Raw genomic sequence first — 24,020 nt, forward strand, 5'->3', positions numbered from 1 at the left:
TCCTAATGATCAAGTCTTGTTGTTCAACTCTAGGCTGAAACTGTTTCCCGGAAAGCTAAGATCACGATGGTCCGGACCCTTCACCATCAAGGAGATTAGACCATATGGGGCTGTTGTGTTGCTGGACACAAAAAGAGGAGAATTTGTGGTGAATGGACAGAGGCTGAAACCATATCTTGCCGCCTCTGAGCACGCAAGGGTGAAACCTTCGCCCTAGGCGACCATCCTATTGCCTAAGGAGCTTTCGAGTCAAGCTAATGACTTAAAACAAGCGCTGGGTGGGAGGCAACCCACCAGGTATATATTGCTGAGTTTTTCTTTTTCTTTTTAGGATTAGTTTCTTCTCTTTTCGGTTTCAGGAATGTTGGAAGAAGATGCGGAGCACATGCTCGCCGGACGCGAGCAACACGATGCACATGCTCGGCAAACTGAGAAAAAAAGAAGAAGAAGATGCGGAGCACATGCTCGCCGGACGCGAGCAACCCGATGCACATGCTCGGCAAACTGAGAACAAAAGAAGAAAAAGAGAAGAGCGATTGGGCCAGGTAAGTTTAATGAATTTCAGGCCCAGGCCCACCAGGCCCAGGTAACCCACCAAATCGCAAACCCTTCTCTCTTTTCTTCTTCCTTCTTCTTCTCTTCTTTGCGGGTCTCTCTTTGGCTTATTTTCACACCGGAGACGGTGTGAAGTAAGTCCGGGGGAGGGTCACCTATGACATTTGTTTTCTTTATTTTTCTTTTTATTGAGTCAGTTTGTCATGTGAGTCGAACCAAAACTTGTGGGAATTAGGACCGAAATCTGTGATGTTTTTAACCATTTGTGAGTTTGACCGTTTTTCCTAGTGACCATTGTTGCAGAACTAAGAGTACAGAGACGAGCTAATACCTCTTCACATTCGGACCCTTCTCCTAGCCAGAAAAGCTTCATCCCGTTAAGGTTTCACCGGAAAGACTTAGACTCTACTTTATTGGAACCTAACCGGATTTAAATTCTTCTCGTTTTGGGCATTAGGATAGGGAACGTGTCACATATTCAGGACTTCTTATTCATTTTGCCAATCTTGCTGATCCTGAATAGCTAGCTCATTTTAAGTTAGTACCCACCCCGAGCCTAACCTCCTTTCAAACCACTTGCACTTGTATTTTTGTTTTCTCATTCTGTGCAGCTATGTGCAAAACGGTCGGGGAGAGCAGGACTGACACAATCTCTAACTCGCTCTTGCTGGAGAACCAAAGAGGAAAGAGCCGGACGGACAGAGCACGTGCTCCAACCCAGCGAGCACCTGCTCCGAAATTATATAAATCCGAGTCCGCGAGTTGTTTTGAGCAGAGAGAGAGCCTAGGATACGGTCCGCATGCTCCTAGGGCAATATCAGAAGAAGATCCCCCATCATCCTTCATATGTTCAAAAAAAAAAATAAAAAAAAAAAACGTTTAAGGATGATGGAAAGGGACCAGAGCTAGTGTTACACACCCCCGAGCATGCGTTGTACCCTGAGGAGAAAAGAGAGGCTGAGTTTGAGAAGATAAGAAGAGGAGAGTGATTAGAGGTTGTGGACATCAATGAGTCCACTCTCCCTTACCATTTTGTGCGATATCCTGCATCTCTTTCGAAGTAATGGTAACCCCTAAACACTCTATAGCTCCACCATTAAAACAGCCTTTTATCTACCAAGCCTCGATTTCACTAGCTTAATGCCCTTAATGAGAAGCTCACGCCAATTTTAATTGAATGTAAAGAGTCTTTGTCTGGAAAGTGATCTTTTTCTGGGTTTGATTGCCAATTATGGTTCTGGTTTTGGAGATGTTTGCTGGAGAATCTTATCGGTATAGCTTGTTCTAACACATGTGGTCTGCAGGTCATGGTCTACTCACGGTTTCTGAGATTTTTGCGAGTTCCCACCTTGGCTCTCTTGGCGCTTGGTTTGAGTTTGTTTGAGGACAAACAAAGATCTAAGTCCGGGGGAGTTGATATGTTACGGTTTTGACTCACTTTGACCCCGTTTATTTGATAGTTTTGTAGTTGTTTGAGTCCTTTTCAGGTTATAATAAGAGGCTAGGAAGCTAAAAGCAAGGATTGGAACAGCAGGAGCAATCGGAACAGAAAGGAGTTGAATTGGAGCAGAAAAGCTGATTTTTAGACCCAGGAGCACATGCTCCCAACTCTAGGGATTCATGACGACACGTGGCAAGCATCTAGGCGCCGATTCCCTGCCTAATTCCCCTTATTTTAGGCGATCCTTTGTGAGAGAAAGAGGAAGGAGATCGATTTTTAATAGGGAGATTTGATTTGGATTCTTTCCTTTTTTTCTCTACTTGTATGCTATTTAACCTAGGGTTTTTAGGAGAGAAAATATACTCTTTTCTTTTGGATTTTGAGCGACGTTTTGTGAGGGAGAAGAGCGGCTACCTTGTTTATCATTCTCTGAACCCTTTTTATTTTTATGTCATTGAATTTCTCATCTTTTGCTATGATTCATTTCTCTATGTCTGAGTAGTTTTCTTTGCTAGATTAGGGGTTTCAAAAGGGGTTTCATGGGTTAGCAACAGAACACAAATAGGGCTTTATATATTGTTAGACTTAACACAATAGGTAGAATTAATGCTTAATTTCTTCACTATTGTTAGACTTAATGCTTAGGTTGATTTGATCACCCAATCTATGATTCTAGGTTTATCTATTCATCAAAAGTGTAATAGGTTGCTAGAAAAGACATTAGTGGGCAAATTATCCTAGACCTGCGAAAGTTGATGTGTAGGTGATTTGTGAACTTATCATTCCTGTTCTTTAATGCTTGTCTGCGATTCTGGGCTCAAACGACAGTTTAGGGTTTATGGACCGCCGAGCATGTGCTCCGGATGTCTGAGCACGTGCTCCACGTTTCCGCATAGAATCGATCAGATAGAGTCATTGATGCCACGACAGTGGATCAGTTTATATTTATGTTTGAGTTCTAGACTGGTACTTAATCTATGCCCTGAATAGTTGTTTAGTTGCTATCTCTGAAATTCCCGAGAATTACCCCTGATCTAGTGTTTTGCTTATTGCCTTTTTATACAGTTTTAATTGCGTTACTGTTACCAAACAAACCCAACTTTGAATTGTCTTAGCTTGAAATTGAACCAATAGAACCATAGAGTAAAATTTGGTCTTCGTGGGATTCGACCCCTAAGTACTACTTCTTTGCTGTGCACTTGCAGTAGGAAAATAGGGTTTGAAACTCTGTCTACGGTGGAACCCAATATATTACCTTTTCGCAAGCATGAGCTTCCCTAATCTCTGTGAAAGTGGGCTCCCTCCCTTCAAGTATTGCTCGATGTGAGATGAGATTCAACCGGATCATTGCTGCTAAGTTCCTCCTTGTCGTTGTTGGATGCTCCATGTAAAGCTCATCCAACTTAACTTTTTGATTTGGTGTAAGAACACTCTCATCAAACGGTGGCTCCACATAATGCTCATCTAGAATGTCTTCATCAAATGTGGTCTCCTCTTCCTGCTGCCAGTCATCATAATCCATGGCCCCAAAAACAGTTTTTTTTTTTAATCTACAAAAAAGAGAAAATAAAATAATTAGTAAAAACAAAAAGAAATCTTAGACTATACTCAATTCTAAAATCTCAAAGGCAAACGTTTTGGTTCCCGGCAACGGCGCCAAATTGTTCTAGAGTTAAATCAATAACCCAAAGCACACTCAACCACGATCTAGTGCAAGGAATTGAATGAACCCTAAATCGTCGTTTGAATCTAAACAATCCTAGCAAGCATTAGGTTCTAGTCCGATTATGTTCACAAGGTGCCCCAACTTCAACTGTCGTTGGCTAAGGATCACCTTGCTCACCTATGTTCTTTCAAGTAATTCAACAACACTTTTGATGCCTAGATGAATTTAACCTAAGATCATAAACTAGGTGGCTAATCTAGTTTAAGAAAGAAGCACAACAATAGATGAAGAACTCAATAGATCAATCCCAAATCTAACAACCTAAATCAGTGAATCATAAAACCCCCCTTGAAACCCGAAACCCAACAGTAAGACTACTCAGACATCGAACAGAGACAATCACAAATCAAATATGAAGAAAACATGTTTGAATTGCCAAAGAAGTAAAAAGGGTTCAGAATTCTTCTCCAAAGGGTTAGAAAGGATAAGAGATCTTCTCCCAGGCTTACAAGTGCTCAAAAATGGCGTAGAGTAAAAGTTCTTTTTCTAGGGGTCGAGCTCCGTGCTAAAATAATAAAATAAATCCCTAAAAAGTCGGTATAAAACGAAAAAGGAAAGATTGCGTCGGGGGCGGGATTGGTCGATCTCGCGAGGATCAGTCGATCCGGAACGTTTTTTTTCTGCTTTCATTCCATCTGCCTTCTAGCTCGATCAGTCTTCAACCAATTGGCTCCAGATGCATGTTTCCATCCCCAAAACGCTCAGGTTCCTTCCAAAATCACCTAGGACCTGTAAAGACTCACAAAAGACTAAAAAGACTCTAAAAGCACACTTGGACCTAAGAAGACTCAAAACAAACCTAAAAACTATAGTTAAAACCCTACAAAATGCAGACACATCAGAGACACAACTCTTTTGTTGACTCTCTTCCTAATTGAGTTGATTTCTTTTTATTCATTGCAATTTATTTTATTTGTGGTTTTGTTTTGTAGATTATATCAACATAGGATATACTCGTTGTATATGCATACAATTTATATACACTTTTGAAATTGTTCCTTTCTTTTTATGTTTATTTATATGTTTAAGGTTATGATGGTCATATAAAGATCAAGAAAATGGATTAGGCTTTCTTAGCCTTCTTTAAAATTTATATCTACTTCTAGAGTTCTAGTTAAGAATGTATTCTATAGCTAGGTCTCCAACATATGTTAGTATTAATCTTCTCAAGTTCTTAAATATGTTCATATCCGTATTAACTTCATCTTATATTAGTCGCCTTAATTACATCTTTTGTTTTTATACAAAAGCAACAAATTCTTGTGGTTTTAGAAGTGAGTAAAAGTTGCAACTTATAGGTTGTAGAGGTTAATATTTGTGTTAAGAAGATGATAATCAAATGAAGAAATAAAAAACCTACCAACAAAATCTGGTTTACTCGTATTAGGAAAACAAATACCAAAAAAGAGAGGAGCATTCCGCGAAATGAACTCATAACCTCTCGTGCATCAAATGAATACTATTGAATTTGTTCCTTTTTATGTTCAAGGTCATGACTCATGATGCCCAAATAAAAATCAAGATGGATTAAGCATTGTTACCTTTCTTTTGAATTTATATATATACTTCTGTTCCCATATCCTTCACACACACCGTACACTAATCTTAATCTTGTCATGTTCTTTAACTACGTCATATCCGTAACAAGGACCAACTTGATCCTAGATTAGTCGCCTTACTATTTTTGTTATTTTATGCAACTTGTAGTTGTAACATTTTTATCTTTCTCATAGAGGTCAAATGTTTGAGTTAAGAAGATGACAGTCAAACATAATGAAATATCGAATCGACAACAAAGTCTTAAGATTATTCGTAACTAGGAAAAGCAAAGACCAAAAATACAGTTAAAATAAAAGGAGAAGAGAGAGGGGGCATTCCGAGAATTGAACTAGGGACCTCTCACACCCTAAGCGAGAATCATACCACTAGACCAAATGCTCTTTTTATTCAATCCAAAATCAATAACTTTACTCATAATAATAATAATAATACATGATCTCTCTCAGTTTCCACCACAACCACCATGAGTGAAAGGATTGAATCCACTTTTGAACAACTTCTCAAGTGGCCAAAACAAAGGCGTTGGTAGATTCTCCCAATCATACCAATCCCATCCTTCACTCTTCTCCGGTTCCATATTCTTCGGTTCTTGACTCGGATCCACAAGCACCGCACGCATCGAAACAGAGACGTAGTGCGATGGCTTCGGTGCTTCTTTGAAAACATTGTTTGTAACTGTCAAGAGCTTCATCTTTTCGATCTTTAGACCCGTTTCCTCCATTACTTCTCTCGCTGCACACTCTTCGAAGCTCTCACCTGCTTAAAGAACAAAGATCAGCTTAATCAAGATTTGGGAGAAATTAAAAGAGAGAGGGGGTGAGAGAGAGAGAGAGAGAGAGAGAGAGAGAGAGAGAGAGAGACCGAATTCGAGATGGCCGCCGGGAAGAGCGAAGGTGGAGTGGCCGATTGAGGAACGTCGACGACCTAACAAGATTGAGTTGCCGTTGAGGATGAAAACTACGACGGCGACTCTTGGTATCGCTTTTTCTCCTGTCGCCATTATTGTCGAACACAGTGAAAGTGAAACCCTTTCTTGTCGTGTTTTTTGGCTTTTGTTGAGTTAATTTGGGTCGAACGGTGTCGTATTGCTTCAGCATTTATTTGTTGTTTAAAGGCCCAAATGTGTGTTGTTTATGTTTTGGATTACACAAAGTATATGCTGCTTTTCAATTTGTACTTCTTTTCTCACTTTTTTCAGTAAATCTATTGATAATTTACCATCTCAAAAACGGATTTGCAATATTACAATCCAACTATTTTAGTTAACAAAAGGACTTGACAACCATGACCAATAAAAAAAGGGTCAAATTTTCAACAAAAAAAAAATTATTTTAATTAACATTAGTTTAAGTTTAAGAAAACATCAAAGACTTACCAATCTGTACATAACTAAGTTGAAAAATTACTTATTTGAAATGTGATAGAAAAAAATATATAGGTTTTGTCAAAACCCTACGAATCTGTAAGGCTATGTATTTAATAACCCTACGAATCTTTTTTTTTTCTCAAAACCCTACGAATCTCAAATATTATTATTGTTTGACCTTTTACGCGCGCGGCGTTTCAAGTGGGGAAAGGAAAAATAAACAAAACGACCATTTACCTATTTTTGGTATTGATTGACCCAACATGGTCAATACTTCTTCACTTCCCTCTTCTACGATCTGAATAACCAAACTCCAAGATTCTGCCAAGAAAAAAGCATATTTTCTTCATGGTTTTCATCTGTTTTTAATCTTGTTCTTCTAATCACCTTTGATTGATTATAAGTTGAAAACGCTTCATCGTCTCATCAACTACTCAAGTTCTCTTGTATCGTTGACTTTTCTTTTCAGGCTTACTCCGACGAAGATAAGAAGGAGATGCTGAGACTATATTCCTACTGGAGAAGCTCGTGTGGCCATCGGGTGCGAATAGCCCTCACTTTAAAAGGTTTATTTTAAGCTGCTTCGAAATATTTGTTATTTTTCCATCTATGTTTATTTGAGTTGTGGATTTCTTGTTCGATTTTTTTTTTTTTTGTAGGGATTGAGTATGAGTATATAGCAGTGAATTTGCTCAAGGGTCATCAATTCAATCCAGGTGCGGAACTGGTTTATTTTTAGATCTGGTCTATTTTTCTATTGTTTTATTTTTAGATCTCGAAGTTACTTTGGACTTTAGATTAAAAATTGCATGTGTTTAGCATCGTTATTTGTCTTTCGTGTATATGCATGTGTGCGTGCGTCAGTGCGTGTGAATGTCACAAGTTTAAGACTTATTTCTTTTCCTACATATAATATATTAATTATTAGACTTATTAGTTTAATATAAATTGGTGTAATTTTTTTTGTATTCAATTGCAAAAATATGTTTTTTAATAATTAAAACTTGTAAAAAAATTTAGCACATAAAAGTTTTGTTTTCTGTGTGTTGATTTTATGGAAAAATATATGCTTCTTAATTAATGTCAAGTAAATTGTTTTTGATCCTCAAGATTTCCAGAAGATCAATCCAATGGGTACTGTGCCAGTGCTTGTGGATGGAGATGTTGTGATCACTGATTCTTTTGCCATTATAATGGTTAGTACGTAAAACATCTATATATATTTATATGTTTTGCGGATTTAAAAGCAAAAAAAATTCATGAAATCAGTGTGGTTTAATTTTTTTTGTATCAACAGTATCTTGATGAGAAGTATCCTGAGCCACCTTTGTTACCTCGTGACCTCCATAAACGAGCTTTAAATTACCAGGTATATATATTTTCTATTTTAGAACCGTACGTGTGTAGAAGCATTAAGAAAGTAATGTAGTTCTTTTTATTTTGTATTATTTCAGGCTGCGAGTATTATTTCCTCTGGTATACAGCCTCTTCAAAACCTAGCTGTTATCGTAAGGACATGAGTTTGATTTTTAATTTATCAGATTCCAAAACTAAACTAGTAATTACATTATTCATCCTTTTATTTGGGGTTGTACAGAGGTATATAGAGGAAAAGACAAATGCTGAGGAGAAGATTGCTTGGGTTAATAACGCTATAAGAAAAGGATATACTGGTATGAACTATGAATCGTTGTTACTATCTAATCTACCTTAATCTGCAACATCTATGTCATTAGCATATACGTAACTCAGAACACATTTGTAATAAACAAACATATATTACCTTTTAGCTCTGGAGAAACTGTTGGTGAATTGCGCTGGAAAATATGCCACTGGTGATGAAGTTTACTTGGTATTTTCTGTTTGCTCTAAATTAATTAATCCTCTCTTCCAAGATTTCGAGAAGAGAAAAAAAAAATACTCACCTCTCTCATTATTTTTGTCTAGGCTGATCTTTTTCTAGCAACCCAAATCCACGCAGCAGAGATCAAATTCAATATCGATGTGGTAAATTATTAATTTGTAAACTTTTTCATGAAATTTCTTGTTACACAGTTTACTGTTATAAAAGTATGTTTTAATGTTTATATTTTGTATGGATTTCTTCTACAGGAACCGTATCCAACTCTTGCAAAGTGTTACGAGTCATACAAGAAACTGTCTGTGTTTGAAGATGCAGTCCCAGCGAAACAGCCAGATGCTCCAGCTTCCAGCTCCAACTAACTAATTTCTTCTAAACACAAACTATGGTCACTTTATACCACGTTTAATTTTGTGACTGACGAATCGTCACAATGTCTCCCAAATTATCAAAAAAAATCTTTGATATATATATATATATATATTTTTAAACTCTTTGCTTATTTTTTCTTTCAACTTGTGAAGAGAATTTTTATAATTAATTAACTAAATCATATATACCTGCGTCAACTTGCCTAAAAGCTATATAGCTTTTCTTTACAAATTACGGCCCAAAATATACATTTTTTTTTTGGTTTTGTTGTTTAGAGAAGAAAGAGTGGAAATTAAAGTTTGGAAACAAAGAAGAATAGGCTTCCAGTTTTTTACGGGGAATAGAACTAGCACCACAAATTTAACTGCGCCATATTTTACTACGTTGACCACCATAATTAGTAATTTCTATACCCATTAAATCGATCATCGAAAAATTTAACTTTGATCACTACAACAACACTTCCCATTCTTCAATCAATCACTTTGTTTCATCCATACAATGACGGACACGACGGACGATATCGCCGAGGAAATCTCATTCCAAAGCTTCGAAGATGACTGCAAGTTGCTCGGTAGCCTCTTCCACGACGTTTTACAAAGGGAAGTCGGCAACTCATTCATGGAAAAAGTCGAACGCATACGGATTCTTGCTCAGGTTTTGTTTTCTGTCTATTCGTTATCTATACTCTTTAACAATTCATCGATTACTTGTTCCCTTTTGAATCTCTGTAGATCACTTTTAGGAATCTCACATTGTTGTAATAAACGCTTCAGAGTGCGTTAAATTTGCGTTTGGCTGGTATTGAGGATACTGCAAACCTTTTGGAGAAGCAACTGACTAGTGAAATATCCAAAATGCCTCTGGAGGAAGCCTTAACATTGGCTCGTACATTCACTCATTCTCTTAACTTGATGGGCATTGCAGACACTCATCACAGGTCATAGTTTTTTATTCAAATACATTAGAACAAAAATATTTACATGCATACTGGATTCTGAATATATATACATTTTTTTATTTTTGGCAGAATGCATAAAAATCGTAACGTTACACAACTTGCAAGATCTTGTGATGATATATTCAGCCAGCTATTGCAAAGTGGAATTTCTCCAGACGAGCTTTACGAAACTGTTTGCAAACAGGTCTAGCAACTTCATTAATTGGTCTCAATATGTTTTTAACACAATCTAAGTTTCGTTTTCCCATTTTGATTTATGACTGGTTACTACTGTTTCAATCGCACTCTAGGAGGTCGAAATTGTTCTTACTGCTCATCCTACTCAAATTAATCGACGAACCTTGCAGTACAAGCATGTTAGAATTGCTGTAAGTTTCTAATGATGTTGACATATATGTTTATGTTTCCATCTTTAGTAGCACGTGAGAGTTGAGATTATATGTTTCTTGCAGCATCTTCTAGAATATAACACTAGATCAGATCTCAGCCTTGAAGATCGTGAAAGGCTCATTGAAGATTTGGTACTCTCCACCTCAATATCTTCCCTATATAGATTTTCTCAGCATAATAACTAATCAACTAAGACTTACTTATACTAACAGGTCAGGGAGATAACTTCACTATGGCAAACTGATGAACTTAGACGTCAGAAACCTACTCCAGTTGATGAAGCTAGAGCTGGTACGTTATATCTATTCTAGTTTGTAAATTTCAAAAAATCTAAGTTGACATACCAGTCTTTTTTGTTTTACATTTTAATTCACCAGGTCTAAACATTGTTGAGCAATCCCTTTGGAAAGCTGTACCACATTACCTGCGTCGTGTTAGCAATTCATTGAAAAAGGTATTAATTATCTTTACCTTTAGATTTGTAGAATATATTTGAAAAATCTGACTAATAGAAAATTACTTTACCTTAAGACAATATTGATATTTTGTATGTTCTTGTTTAGTTCACAGGGAAGCCACTTCCACTAACATGCACTCCTATAAAATTTGGTTCTTGGATGGGAGGTGATAGAGATGGAAACCCAAATGTCACGGCAAAGGTTAGGCTTGATTTTGATATTTAAATGTTATATTTTACGGTTTCAAGTTCAAAACCAATTGGTAATACATAGATACAATAGATCATGGTCATTAATATCTATTACTCTAGTTCACATCTCACTTCTAATATTAGATGTTATGATATCATTTTTTCAGGTAACGAAAGAAGTATCTCTCTTGTCTAGGTGGATGGCTATCGATCTTTACATAAGAGAGGTTGATAGCTTAAGATTCGAATTGTCTACGGATCGATGCAGTGACAGGTTTTCAAGATTAGCAGATGAAATTCTTGAAAAGGGTATATAAATGCTTCAATTTCTACAATATCTTTATTTTTCTTTTCGTATAGTTTCATTTTTATTTAAATCTTAAAACTTTGATGTTTTCTCCCTCAGAAGGAAGTTCTAGACAAGATTCTGACAGAGGCCAATCAAATTACTCAAACCAATTACAAAGTTCATCATCCCTGCCATCACAACTTCCACCTAGAGCTCACCTACCTTCTTGCATTGGTAAAATATATATTTTGTAAAAAAAAAAAAAAAAAAATTATTCCAACATCTACGAATCTTTTCACGCATGCATATTTTTCTATCCCATCGTATTGCAGAATTTGGTGAATCACAACATACTAAATTTGAAATTGCTACGACGACAGATTACATGCCACCCAATCTTCAGGTAAGGAACATAGCATGCTTACATATGTATATGGAACATAGTTTGCTGACTTGCTCCGTTCTTGAAAAGTCTTTTTATTTATTTATTAATGTTTTCTTTATTTTTTTTGTTAATATAGAAGCATAATGAAGAAGGCTTTTCAAAAATCGACTCGGAGAAAGCTGACAATGGTTCGCAGCTTGGTCTTACTTCCCGAGGTTCTTTCTCATCTACCTCTCAACTTCTTTTCCAGAGGAAACTATTCGCAGAATCTCAGGTTGGGAAGACTAGTTTCCAAAAACTACTAGAACCACCTCCACTTAAACGAGCTAGTAGTGCTCCTTATCGTATTGTTCTTGGAGAAGTAAAAGAAAAGGTAAAGATCATAAGCTTATTGATCAACATAATATAATATCAAATTTGAACCATTTTTTTTGATGAATTATGTATATACATATTGATTTTCAAAAAAATGATTTCTGATCATAGCTTGTGAAGACAAGAAGACTTCTTGAACTCCTAATTGAGGGTCTTCCTTGTGAGTTTGACCCATTAAACTCCTATGAAACATCAGATCAACTTCTTGAACCACTGCTCCTCTGTTACGAATCTTTGGTAACAATCCTAACTCTCCATTTGAAAATATATGGTGTTTCAATAAAAATCCATCATCTTTAATATAATATAACATCATTTATTTTTCTCAGCAATCATCTGGTGCTAGTGTACTAGCTGATGGTCGACTCGCTGACTTGATCCGTAGAGTTTCTACTTTTGGAATGGTTTTGGTGAAACTCGACTTACGCCAGGTGAATTTTTTTTTTCCTTAAATCTTCATAACATTTTGGCCAATCTAATTCAAATGATATATTTCTCTAATTTGTATGTTTCAATTACTAGGAATCTGCAAGACATTCGGAAGCTTTAGATGCAATTACAACATACTTGGGTATGGGTACTTATAGTGAATGGGATGAAGAGAAAAAATTAGATTTTTTAACAAGAGAACTGAAAGGGAAACGACCTCTTGTTCCTCCATATATCGAGGTCAGAATGAAATATCTATTGCGTATACTACAAGGAACAACTATATGAAAGTCATCTCAAGTTTTGTTTACCACTTGTTAATTTCTATTTTTTTTTCTTTTCATTTATGTAGGTTGGTCCTGACGTCAAAGAAGTATTGGACACATTCCGAGTCGCTGCTGAGCTTGGAAGTGAATCACTTGGAGCTTATGTTATTTCTATGGCTTCAAATGTATGATTTCTCCAAATGAAAATGTAGCTATAAGTTATGGGTGGACTATTTATAAACATTTTCATCAACAAAGAAAACAATGACATTGATTTGTATTGTTACTTGCAGGCAAGTGATGTCCTCGCTGTGGAGCTGTTGCAAAAAGATGCTCGACTTGCTATAACTAGCAAACATGGAAAACCATGCCCTGGTGGAACGTGAGTTCAAATCTCCACCAAAATATTACATTGTTATATGCTTTGTTTATAGCAGTCACTTTCTGCATGAGTAACATTTTGAGTAGCCTAAATATTTATTAGTCCTATCTATTTATTTGAATAGGCTGCGAGTGGTACCTCTTTTTGAAACGGTGAATGATTTAAGAGCCGCTGGTCCTTCGATAAGAAAATTATTCTCAATCGATTGGTATAGGGAACACGTACAAAAGAACCACAACGGTCACCAAGAGGTACATTACGCGTAACTTCAAACATTTAAAAGAACTACAAACATTTTAAGGGAGCCTCTAAATAACAATGTTACTTGCAGGTGATGGTTGGATACTCTGATTCAGGAAAAGATGCTGGACGGTTTACAGCAGCATGGGAACTCTACAAAGCTCAAGAAAATGTTGTGGCTGCTTGTAATGAATTTGGAATCAAAATCACATTGTTCCATGGACGAGGAGGAAGCATTGGTCGTGGTGGTGGTCCGACCTATCTCGCTATACAATCCCAACCGCCAGGCTCTGTAATGGTCAGTTTCCAACTTTTTTGATAGATCATAATATTGGTTTGTACTAATGCTATCACCATATTAAATACATTGAAAAAACTAGATTATAGATAATGATTGAATTGGTTTGACCAGGGCTCTTTGCGTTCAACTGAACAAGGTGAGATGGTTCAAGCTAAATTTGGGATACCACAAACGGCTGTTAGGCAACTAGAAATATACACAACCGCGGTTCTACTCGCTACCTTAAAGCCCCCTCAGCCACCTCGAGAGGAAAAATGGCGAAACGTAATGGAAGAAATCTCCAAAATAAGTTGCCAACACTATAGAAGCACAGTGTATGAAAACCCAGAGTTTCTATCTTATTTTCAAGAGGCAACACCACAAGCGGAACTCGGTTACCTCAATATAGGAAGCCGACCAACGCGAAGAAAGAGTTCTAGTGGCATAGGACATCTCCGAGCTATCCCTTGGGTCTTTGCTTGGACCCAAACAAGGTTTGTTCTTCCAGCTTGGCTTGGTGTAGGGGCTGGCTTAAAAGGTGTCTCTGAGAAGGGCCACGCGGATGATCTTCAAGAGATGTATAAAGAATGGCCATTTTTTCAGTCCACTATTGACCTTATAGAGATGGTGTTAGCTAAAGCAGACATCCCCATAACCAAACACTACGACGAACAACTTGTTTCTGAGAAAAGAAGAGGACTTGGCACTGAGCTAAGAAAGGAACTTTTGACTACTGAGAAGTACGTTCTTGTGATAAGTGGCCATGAGAAACTTTTGGAGAACAATAAAAGCTTGAAGAAACTCATTGAGAGTAGACTTCCTTATCTCAACGCAATGAACATGATGCAAGTTGAAGTTCTTAAGAGGCTAAGACGTGATGAAGATAACAATAAGCTTAGGGATGCTTTGCTTATCACAATCAATGGTATCGCTGCAGGAATGAGAAACACTGGTTAACATGCCACAACACTTGCCTCGGTTCCGTGACCTACAAGATATATATTTTAAAAAAATATTTTTGCTTTGTTGTTGTTGGACCAAGTATTGATGTTGTTGATATTCAGGTTTTGAGGCACCTATTCTTATAAATTCTATTTTGCTATTAACTACTACTTTACTAATCAAATTTATATCAATCTTTCAAGTAACTCATTGTATTATACATATTTAGAGATAGTTACAATAGATACATTTTTTTAACTAGTAATTTATATATATTATTATCTTGAATAGAAAATCTTCCCGAGAACTATAGATTTGATCTCTTTTTCCAATTTAAAATATTGACTTATTATGATTAATAAGTATTACTAAGTCTCCTTTAGCTTAGTTCTTCTATTACACTTGTAGAGACTATAAATACTCCTTGTATAGTTTTGTGGTTGATTAATGAGAAATATAATCTTTACATCAAAGTCAATATGGTATCAGAGCAAATTTAATTTCTCGTTCTTTTTTCCGCGTAACAAACTTTTTCAAACTCCATTGATCACGATCCTGAGCTTTTTTTTTTGCTTCTATCTTCGATTCGAGCTCTTTCTCCTTCGATTGAGCTTCAATTCGTCTTTCTCTTCGTCTCTAATCGTTCTTCTGGAGCTCTGATTTCGTTATTCTCGTTATTTTGGTTTCCAATGAGCGCCTCCAATCTCCAGATTCTTTCATCTTTCGTCGCGAATCTTGTTACGATTGTATTGGTTATGTGTTCTTCCTTGATTACCCGAGTTCTTTTGGGGTTAATCGCTTGTCTCTCGTTGGATTAAGCTTGGGTTGTTGCCTCCTATCGCACAATCTTGTTTTCAGATCTCGGTCATGGTTACTCCGGTTACAAGTTCAGTGTCGATGGCTCCGACGGATCAGTATGAGAATCTGTTCTTCTTGCACAGCTCAGATCATGCGGGGATGAGTATCGTATCCGATCGTCTTACGTCTGGAGCTGATTTCTACTCTTGGTGAAGGTCAGTTAGAGTAGCTCTTAATGTTTGGAATAAACTAGGATTCATAGATGGAATGATGAAAAAACCGCCTGATGATCACCGTGATTTTGGTTCTTGGTCACGTTGCAATGACATCCTATCCACTTGGATCATTAACTCGGTTGATGAGAAAATTTGAGCAAGCTTGTTATTCATTTCCACCGCAGAGGGTATTTGGAAAAATCTGATGTCCCGTTTCAAGCAGGATGATGCGCCGAGGGTTTTTGAGATAGAACAGAAGTTAAACTCTATTCAGAAAGGATCATTAGATGTCACCTCTTATTATACTCTCTTGGTCACCTTATGGGAAGCGTATAAGAACTATGTGGAGTTACCAGTCTGCACTTATGGTAAATGTGAGTGTAATGCAGCTGCACTATGGGAAAAGTTACAGGAACGGAGTCGAGTAACAAAATTCTTGATGGGACTTAATGAGTCATATGCGTCTACTCGCAGGCATATTATGATGTTGAAGCCTATTCCAAGTAGTGAGGAAGCTTTCAATATGGTTACCTCTGATGAAAGACATAAGACAATCACACCAAAGCCTGATATCATGATTTTTCAAGCTTCTGCTCCTCCTCCAGACAATGTTCCTTATCCGGGTCCCTATGATAATGTGGCTTATGCTGCTATTCAGAACAGTTACCGTCCTAGGGTATCTCGTCCTGTGTGCACACACTGCGGTCAGACTGGACATGTGGTGCAAAAATATTTCAAGTTACATGGTTATCCACCAGGATATATACCGGATTTCAAAAGTACCTTTGCTAACTATCCGACAAATCAACGTCCTTCTGCACTAGTAACTCAGCCTCGTGGACAAGGCTCCAATCTTCCTCGTCCTCAGACTCATGTTTTCATGTCTAAAAACCACTACCAACTTGTGGCCGAAGGTTGATGGATCAAAAATTTGGGTTTAAAGTAACTTTAGTCTCTATGATTCAACTTCTAGTTTCAGTTGCTTTTTTACTATTTAGTTTCTTTCTCAAAACACTATGTAGCCTTTTTACATGTCTGAATTAATTAAAAAAGACTTTACTAGGCATGAGTGCATGACCCAAGAGCATATTCCTTGAGAATATTATTGCAATAGTATTGCTAATCTATAGTAACCTTTAACGAAGGCATGAAGCCATAAGTGGCACATCTTATAATGCACAAAGGTTTATCTTCTTATAAAGGTTTTCTAAAAGCATTTATAGTCAACAGTCAATTAACTATATCAAAGACGTTACAAACAATTTGTTTGTTTTCTTCATTCGAATTGTTTTTTCTTTCTTTTATAACTCACTGGAATAGAAAGGCGTTACAACAATTAACATTTTTGTTTTTTTGTTTTTGTTTTCTGAATTCAAACCAAACAATTTGTTTGCTTTCTTAAGTTGCTCTTTCTGCTTAACGAAAATGAATAGGAAGAGTATCATTATTTGAAATCCTTAAATAGAAATTTATATAATAATTGAGAAGTGGAAATTGAGGAATTCCTCAAAATTATTTATATATATTATGTTTTTATCTACTATATTAATAATATATTAGAAATTATGTTTTCTTCTTTTTTCTTACACACATGTTAATCCAAAAAGATGTATAGTTTATTAAAAGCTTCCGTTGAAAATGTTGAATCCAATTTTGTTGGTTATTGGTTCAGCTTTTTTCTTTGCCTTTACATACATACATATATATATATATATTTATGTATAGTATATATATTGGTCACTTTATCGAGTTAAATCTTCTAACTAAAATGTAGCTCAGACCCGATGAGTAGAGTAATATTAAGTCTAGTTCCAAACTTCCAATACTAGAATCCAAAACATATGCATTAGAATTTAAACCACTTGAAATAAAATTAAATTTACTTATGCAAAAATTTATTCATGAAAACAAATTGTAAGAACAAACCAGTTTGTCAAAAACTACAACATATTGATCACGAGCTAGGATAGCTTTTTCCAATTCATACTGAAATCCAACTCTGAAAAACTCTCCCAGGCACTTTCCCAAAGAGGACAATAGAGAGTATGAAAGCCCGTTTTATCCAGATCTAACCAAACTCTGGTGTCTAAAAACGGATATATTCAGCGATCCCTTCACCAAACTCCTAAAAATCCGCTGGATATTTTCTTTCTCCCAACCAAACTCTCTACTCCGACGTCGGAATTGCTACCTGCGAACTATCTCATAGACACTATAGCTGACTACAGATTCCTCTGAAGGTAATTTTCCTTTGACTCTCTTCTCTCTTTTTCAAAGAACTTTTCAAACCGTATTACCCTTGCTTCCCTTTGTTTTGAAAATCTCACTTGATAAGTGAGTAACCTGGCTTAGAACCATTCCAACCACCAACCTAAACCGCTGCAACCAAAGTCTCTGAACCATGGACAAGAGGATACCGTATCACCTGAAAGGAAAGAACATTGAAAACGGTTTTTCTCCCCCTACTTGCAAAAGAATCAGAGCTCCAGATCTTGACACCTCTACACTGATTGAGGAAAATTCTCTTACCTTAATGGGTCGACTCACAAACCCACCGGCTCAAAGACTATGGTCTCTCTTCCCTTTCCTGTCAAACTGTAGGAACCTACGAGGTAAAGCAACAAGCTCAGATCTTGGTAAAGGTTGTTTCCAGTTCAGCTTCGAGTATGAGGAAGATATGCAGAAAGTTCTTGACAACAGGCCCTATCACTTCGACCAATGGATGGTCATCCTCCAAAAATGGGAACCGATCATCTCAGAGACATTTCCATCCATGATTCCGTTCTGGATTGAGATCCAAGGACTCCCCAAACATTTCTGGCTTCCTGAAATGGTGAAAACAATTGGTGAGGAGCTCGGTGAACTCTTGGATTCAGAGATTACAACCTCGACAGTTAAAGTTAAGGTCCTTATTGATGACTTACAACCTATAACAAAGGAGACAATAGTCGAGTTCAGAGATGGTAGTGAAGCCCGAATTTCCTTCCGATACAAAAACCTCAAAACCACTGCTCTTTCTACAATAGATTATCCCATGAAAAGAAATTCTGCCCAGGATTCCTAGCGACAACTGAGAGACAAGAGAAACTGAACCCCCAGCCGAGTGCTTCAGTTATGCATGAACCCCAGAGGAACTACTACACATCTTGGGATAACTTTAGGGCACCCCAGGACAATCAGACCAGACAGAGATCACGAGAGACAACTCAGGGGACCCACTCTTCCAAACAAAACCTCTCGAGTAACTCTCGACACCAGATTCACTCTTGAGGATCTCTCCAGGATCTGTCCACTCACCAAAGAAGGCCTCTGGATATCAATCCTGATAGACTTCACTCTAGAGACTTTGCATCGTGGGAAAGAAGGCTACCAGCTTTACCACCACGATCACCTGGTCGCTCTCTCTCTTTCTCACAACTTTGGAGGAGGATATAAGAAACCAAATCTTCTCTGGCGAGAGAAATCCTTATTCCGAGCTGAAAACTCTGAAACATCTATCACTAGGCAACCTCTGGTGGAGCACAATCTGTCATCAGCAGAAGTAACCCCTCCTCCACCTAGGCCCATCCCATCTACTGAGGAGGTAATGGGATCCCTCCGAGAGGTTACAGTGCAATACAGGAGCTGTGCTGACCCTACTGAAAGCGCGGCAAGGAAGTGTAGAGTGATACAAGGTGAAGCAAAAGGCTTAACAGCAGAAACCGCTAACATAATTATTGAGGCGACAATTGCAGCTAGCCAGGAGGGCACACCACAACACTTGAATCCTTCTGAAGCCCACCCTCTGGTAATTGATCCGGTTGCACCACGTCGGGAGGTTATACAAGCTCCAAATAGTGCCCCTTGGAAGAAAAGACGCGATAGACCACTCCTTCAAAAACCACAAAACAGAAGCCCTCTAAGTTTAGCAGGTGCAAAATCAAGCAAACGAAACAAATGCATCATTCAATCCTCACCAAAAAGAAGGACTACCTCTGATGTTGGACCCTCCCACCGAGGGGTAAGTAGTAAGACTGGGGCTGGAACGCCTCAAGGAACCATATTCCCAGCTATGGTTAAGAAGAAGGTGGATTTTCACAATCCACCGTCTCCTCTTCTTTAAAACTACTAAGCTGGAACTGTTGTGGGCTGAGGAACCCTATAACAGTTCAGCGCCTCCGTGAGTTTCAGTCAAAGATCTCACTGGAGGTTCTGTTCCTCATGGAGACGAAGAACCCAGATGAAAAAGTCTTAAGCTCCTTATCTTGGATGAATTATCCTTCCCATCTTTTGATCCCACCCCACAGCCCTGGGGGAGGAGGTTTAGCCCTATTCTGGAAACACGAAGTGAATTTATCAATTCTGATAAGCTGCAAAAACTATATTGATACAAAAATAGTTTTTGAAGCGAAGAGCTTCTTTACTACCTTTGTGTATGGAGAACCAGATCGTTTGAGGCGTAAAGAAATATGGGGGAAACTAACTACCTTGGGCCGAACGAGAGAGGAGCCCTGGTTCTTAACAGGCAATTTTAACGATATCATTGATGCCTCTGAAAAACAAGGAGGACCTCCCCCGCCATGTGGGAACCTTTGTAAATATCTGTTCCTTTATGTCAGAATGTGACCTGTTTGACTTACGCCACTCTGGAAATTTCCTGTCATGGAGGGGAAAGAGGAATGATCAGTTTGTATTCTATCGCCTAGATAGAGCTATGTCAAATGGAGCATGGGCGGAAACCTTTCCCTATAGTCGCAGTGAATACTTGCGCTTTGAAGGCTCTGACCACCGACCTTTGCTCACCCAACTGGACCTAACAAAAAAGAAGAAGAGGGGAATCTTTAGATATGACAGACGCCTAAAAGAGAATGAGGAAATCAAATCCATCATAAAGGAAATCTGGTCAAAAAATGCTCACGAGGAGGTTGAGGAGAAGCTGAAGCTTTGCAGAAGTGCAATCTCCAAGTGGACAAAGGAAAAGTAAAAAACAGCCGCGTCTTGACTAAAAACCTCAAAGATCAGCTGGACGCAGCTTTGTCGAACCCAACTCCCATCCAGGAAAACATCTCCAAAATTAACAAAGAGTTGCTAATGGCCTACAAAGCAGAGGAAGAATATTGGAAACAAAGAAGCAGACAACTCTGGTTATCTTTAGGAGATAAGAATACTGGATATTTTCACTCAATAACTAGAGGAAGGTTGGCTGTTAATAAGTTCTCGGTCTTGGAGGACAAGGATGGAAATACCGTTTATGAGGAGAATAAGATACTTGATGTGATTACCTCTTATTTTGATGATCTTTTCACATCCCAAGATAGCTTCCGGCTGGAAACAGTGAGGGAAGCCATTAAACCATGCATCTATGAGGACATGAACCTCTCTCTCACGGCCCTACCAACTGACATGGAAATAAAGACTGCATGCTTCTCCATCCATGCAGAAAAAGCACCGGGACCAGATGGTTTCTCGGATAGTTTCTTCCATTCAAACTGGGACACAGTGGAGCCAAATATTATCCTTGAAGTCCAGAACTTCTTCTCGTCAGGGTGCCTGCAAAAGTAGATTAATGAAACAAACATTAGGCTCATACCCAAAGTTAAAAAGCCCCCAGAAGTTGGCTGAGTATCGCCCTATAGCCCTGTGTTCAGTGTTCTACAATATTATTTCAAAGGTGCTATCTAGGAGACTCAAACCAATCCTCCAGAATGTAATCTCCGAAAACCAATCAGCATTGGTCTCTAAGAGAGCAATCACTGACAATGTCCTCATTACTCATGAGATCCTACACTACTTAAAAACCTCGGATGCAAAGAAATGCTGCTATATGGCAGTAAAGACAGACATGGAGAAGGCATATGACCACATTGAATGGGATTTTATCAAAGTAGTCATGGAAAGAATGGGCTTTCATGGGATGTGGATACAATGGATCATGCAATGTGTGATCACGGTTTCCTATTCCTATTTACTAAATGGCTCTGCTCAAGGTTTAGTTTTTCCTCAGAGAGGAATCAGACAAGGGGATCCACTATCCATGTATCTGTTCATCATGTGTGGTGAGGTCTTATCTCGCCTCTGCTTAAATGCACAGAAAGAGAATAAACTACCTGGGATCCGTGTTGCGCTTGGTTGCCCCAGGATAAATCATCTCCTCTTCGCTGATGACACTATGTTCTTCTGCAGATCAGATGAAAAGAGTTGCAAACTTCTGATGAACATCTTGAGAAAATATGAATTGGCTGAGGGTTAGTTGATTAATAAAGGAAAATTTGCAGTTACCTTCTCGTCAAAGACCTCTGAAGCTATGAAGATCCAGGCCCAACAATCCTTAGGAATCCAAAGAGCTGGTGGTCTTGGTAAATACTTAGGCCTCCCTGAAATGTTTGGCAGGAAAAAGAAAGATCACTTCAACTTCATAATTGATAGAATACGTCAAAAGGCAGTAAGTTGGTCTGCAAAACGCTTATCTGTTGCCGGGAAGACTACAATGCTGAAATCGGTCCTCTCAGCCATGTCAACATACACCATGTCATGCTTCAAACTTCCGATGTCCCTGTGCAAACGAATCCAATCAGCTCTAACTCGTTTCTGGTGGGACACCTCTGCAGAGAAAAGGAAAATGTCCTAGATTGCTTGGGATAAAATGACAAAGACAAAAAGAGATGGAGGGTTAGGCTTTAAGGATATCACCTATTTCAATGATGCTCTCCTCGCTAAAGTGAGTTGGCGTATTCTTACCAAACCCGACTGTCTACTGGCTAAAACCCTCCTGGGCAAATATTGCAAGACCAACTCTTTCTTGGAATGTACTGTCTCGTCTTCCGCTTCTCATGGTTAGCGCGGCATTTGCATTGGAAAAGATCTTCTGAAATCTCATCTAGGCAAAGCAATAGGTTCAGGATCGACAACGTCGGTTTGGTATGATCTGTGGATTTCCTTATCTACACCAATCACACCGTTTGGACCTCCTGCAGAACAAAATCAATACATGAAGGTGGAAGAACTTATCTGCCCAATATCTAAAACATGGGATGTGCCAAAGATAAGATCCATCTTACCATACTACGAAGATAAGATAACCATCTTGCGACCAAGCGAGCTAGGAGCCTCTGATCAATATATCTGGCTCCTCACAAAGTCTGGAGAATACTCAGCTAAGACAGGATATCATGCGGCCACAGATAGGGACAAACCAAATCTCCCAGTCCACAACCCAAATTTCAACTGGAACAAAAATATTTGGAACCTTCATTGCCCACCAAAAGTCTGTTTCCTAGTCTGGAAAGCCATGAGAAATGCCCTCCCGACTGGCCAAAATCTGAGAATTAGAGGCATAAATCCATCTGCTACTTGCCCACACTGTAATGCTGACGAGTCCGTCTTCCACTTACTGTTTCACTGCCCTTATGCTTTAGAAGTCTGGCGGTCAGCTCCGTTCAAAACTCCACCACACGCAGAACTCTTCACAAATACACAACAGGGAATTGAGGGAATCAACAAACTAACCTGTCTCCCACCCTATGGGATAGGATTAGGGAACCTTGCACCCTGGATCTTGTGGATGCTTTGGTACTCGAGAAATAAGAAGAATTTTGAGAACCGCCTTTTCTCCTGCTCGGAAGTCATAACCCTCGGCATTGTGGCAGCTAGAGAGTGGCTTGCAGCTCAACACCAAATACCAGTATCGAAATCATCAGACCAGATCCGGACAACTCCAGATATCCGCTTGGATACCATCCAATGTTTCTCTGACGCTTCATGGCGCGAGGAAACGAAGGAAGCTGGATTTGGCTGGATCTTCGTTGACAGATCTCAATCATCAAAAATCAAGGCCATATCTGTAGCCACGAAGGTCGCATCTGCTCTACTCCTTGCCATCTACCAAGCTCTTGATATCGGTTTCAAGAGAGTCTCTTTCGCATCTGATTCACTACAGTTGATCAAAGCGCTCAATATGGAGGCTTCTTTCAAGGAGTTTCATGGGATTCACCACGACATCCTCAATCTATCTCTAAGTTTCGATTCTGTATCTTTCATTTTCGTACCAAGGAAGGAGAATATGGAAGCTGATGCGTTAGCTAAATCAACTTTAATATCCCCACCTACTGTACCGTTTCCTTATTAATGAAAACCAATTCCGGTTCGTGACAAAAAAAAAAAAAAAAAAATTGATCACCAGCTTTTTACTTTTTATCTCAACACTTGACAATCAATCTTATGAGATAAGATAGTAAATTATGCAATTACTTTCTTAGGAATTGTAGTCACTAAATGTGTCGATGTAGTTGCAGTTTTATCTCTCAATTTGCAACATATCTTTATACTAAAGTTAATAGCTAGCAACTCTTGCATCATAAGAGTAACGTAAAACAATCATAAAATATATTATATTTTTTTTCTTTTTCTTTTTTTGATAAAAAGATGTCTAGCCGCATGCACTTATATCTTAAGTATCATCACAAAGCCACTGCATTTTACGATGGATTTAAAGCTAAACAAACGTTTCTATGCGTTAGAGACTTATTTTACGACTACATGTTAGCTATTTAATCTGTAACA

At 38.2% G+C, this 24,020-nt stretch overlaps 4 protein-coding genes and 1 long non-coding RNA gene across 5 annotated transcripts; 3 read left to right on the plus strand and 2 right to left on the minus strand.

The window, feature by feature from the left end:
• Window positions 5,494–6,454, minus strand: LOC104750711 (nudix hydrolase 1). Its single transcript, XM_010472553.2, has 2 exons — window positions 6,144–6,454; window positions 5,494–6,038 (listed from the first exon to the last, which is right to left on the minus strand). The coding sequence occupies exons 1-2, from the start codon at window positions 6,280–6,282 to the stop codon at window positions 5,725–5,727; spliced, it is 453 nt and encodes a 150-aa protein (XP_010470855.1). The 5' UTR covers window positions 6,283–6,454; the 3' UTR covers window positions 5,494–5,724.
• On the plus strand, window positions 6,865–9,005 carry LOC104750712 (glutathione S-transferase Z1-like). The gene is made up of 10 exons (XM_010472554.2): window positions 6,865–6,999; window positions 7,118–7,214; window positions 7,308–7,364; window positions 7,759–7,844; window positions 7,946–8,017; window positions 8,103–8,156; window positions 8,246–8,321; window positions 8,439–8,500; window positions 8,596–8,655; window positions 8,761–9,005. The coding sequence occupies exons 1-10, from the start codon at window positions 6,997–6,999 to the stop codon at window positions 8,869–8,871; spliced, it is 678 nt and encodes a 225-aa protein (XP_010470856.1). The 5' UTR covers window positions 6,865–6,996; the 3' UTR covers window positions 8,872–9,005.
• Window positions 9,352–14,597, plus strand: LOC104750713 (phosphoenolpyruvate carboxylase 4). Its single transcript, XM_010472555.1, has 20 exons — window positions 9,352–9,538; window positions 9,658–9,821; window positions 9,912–10,026; window positions 10,133–10,210; window positions 10,295–10,363; window positions 10,445–10,523; window positions 10,610–10,686; window positions 10,796–10,891; window positions 11,049–11,190; window positions 11,288–11,404; window positions 11,503–11,573; window positions 11,692–11,928; window positions 12,042–12,167; window positions 12,260–12,361; window positions 12,453–12,599; window positions 12,712–12,810; window positions 12,919–13,007; window positions 13,132–13,258; window positions 13,339–13,545; window positions 13,660–14,597. The coding sequence occupies exons 1-20, from the start codon at window positions 9,383–9,385 to the stop codon at window positions 14,482–14,484; spliced, it is 3,123 nt and encodes a 1,040-aa protein (XP_010470857.1). The 5' UTR covers window positions 9,352–9,382; the 3' UTR covers window positions 14,485–14,597.
• LOC109129701 lies at window positions 19,445–22,451 on the minus strand. The gene is made up of 7 exons (XR_002036015.1): window positions 21,741–22,451; window positions 21,569–21,638; window positions 20,744–21,011; window positions 20,380–20,557; window positions 20,202–20,274; window positions 19,889–20,118; window positions 19,445–19,795 (listed from the first exon to the last, which is right to left on the minus strand). It is a non-coding gene; the product is annotated as an uncharacterized LOC109129701 (long non-coding RNA).
• LOC104753702 lies at window positions 22,450–23,586 on the plus strand. The gene has a single exon (XM_019237778.1). It carries the CDS (start codon window positions 22,450–22,452, stop codon window positions 23,584–23,586), a length of 1,137 nt encoding a protein of 378 aa, XP_019093323.1.

Source organism: Camelina sativa, chromosome 16 (genome assembly GCF_000633955.1).
Source record: "Camelina sativa cultivar DH55 chromosome 16, Cs, whole genome shotgun sequence".
Taxonomy (NCBI): domain Eukaryota; kingdom Viridiplantae; phylum Streptophyta; class Magnoliopsida; order Brassicales; family Brassicaceae; genus Camelina; species Camelina sativa.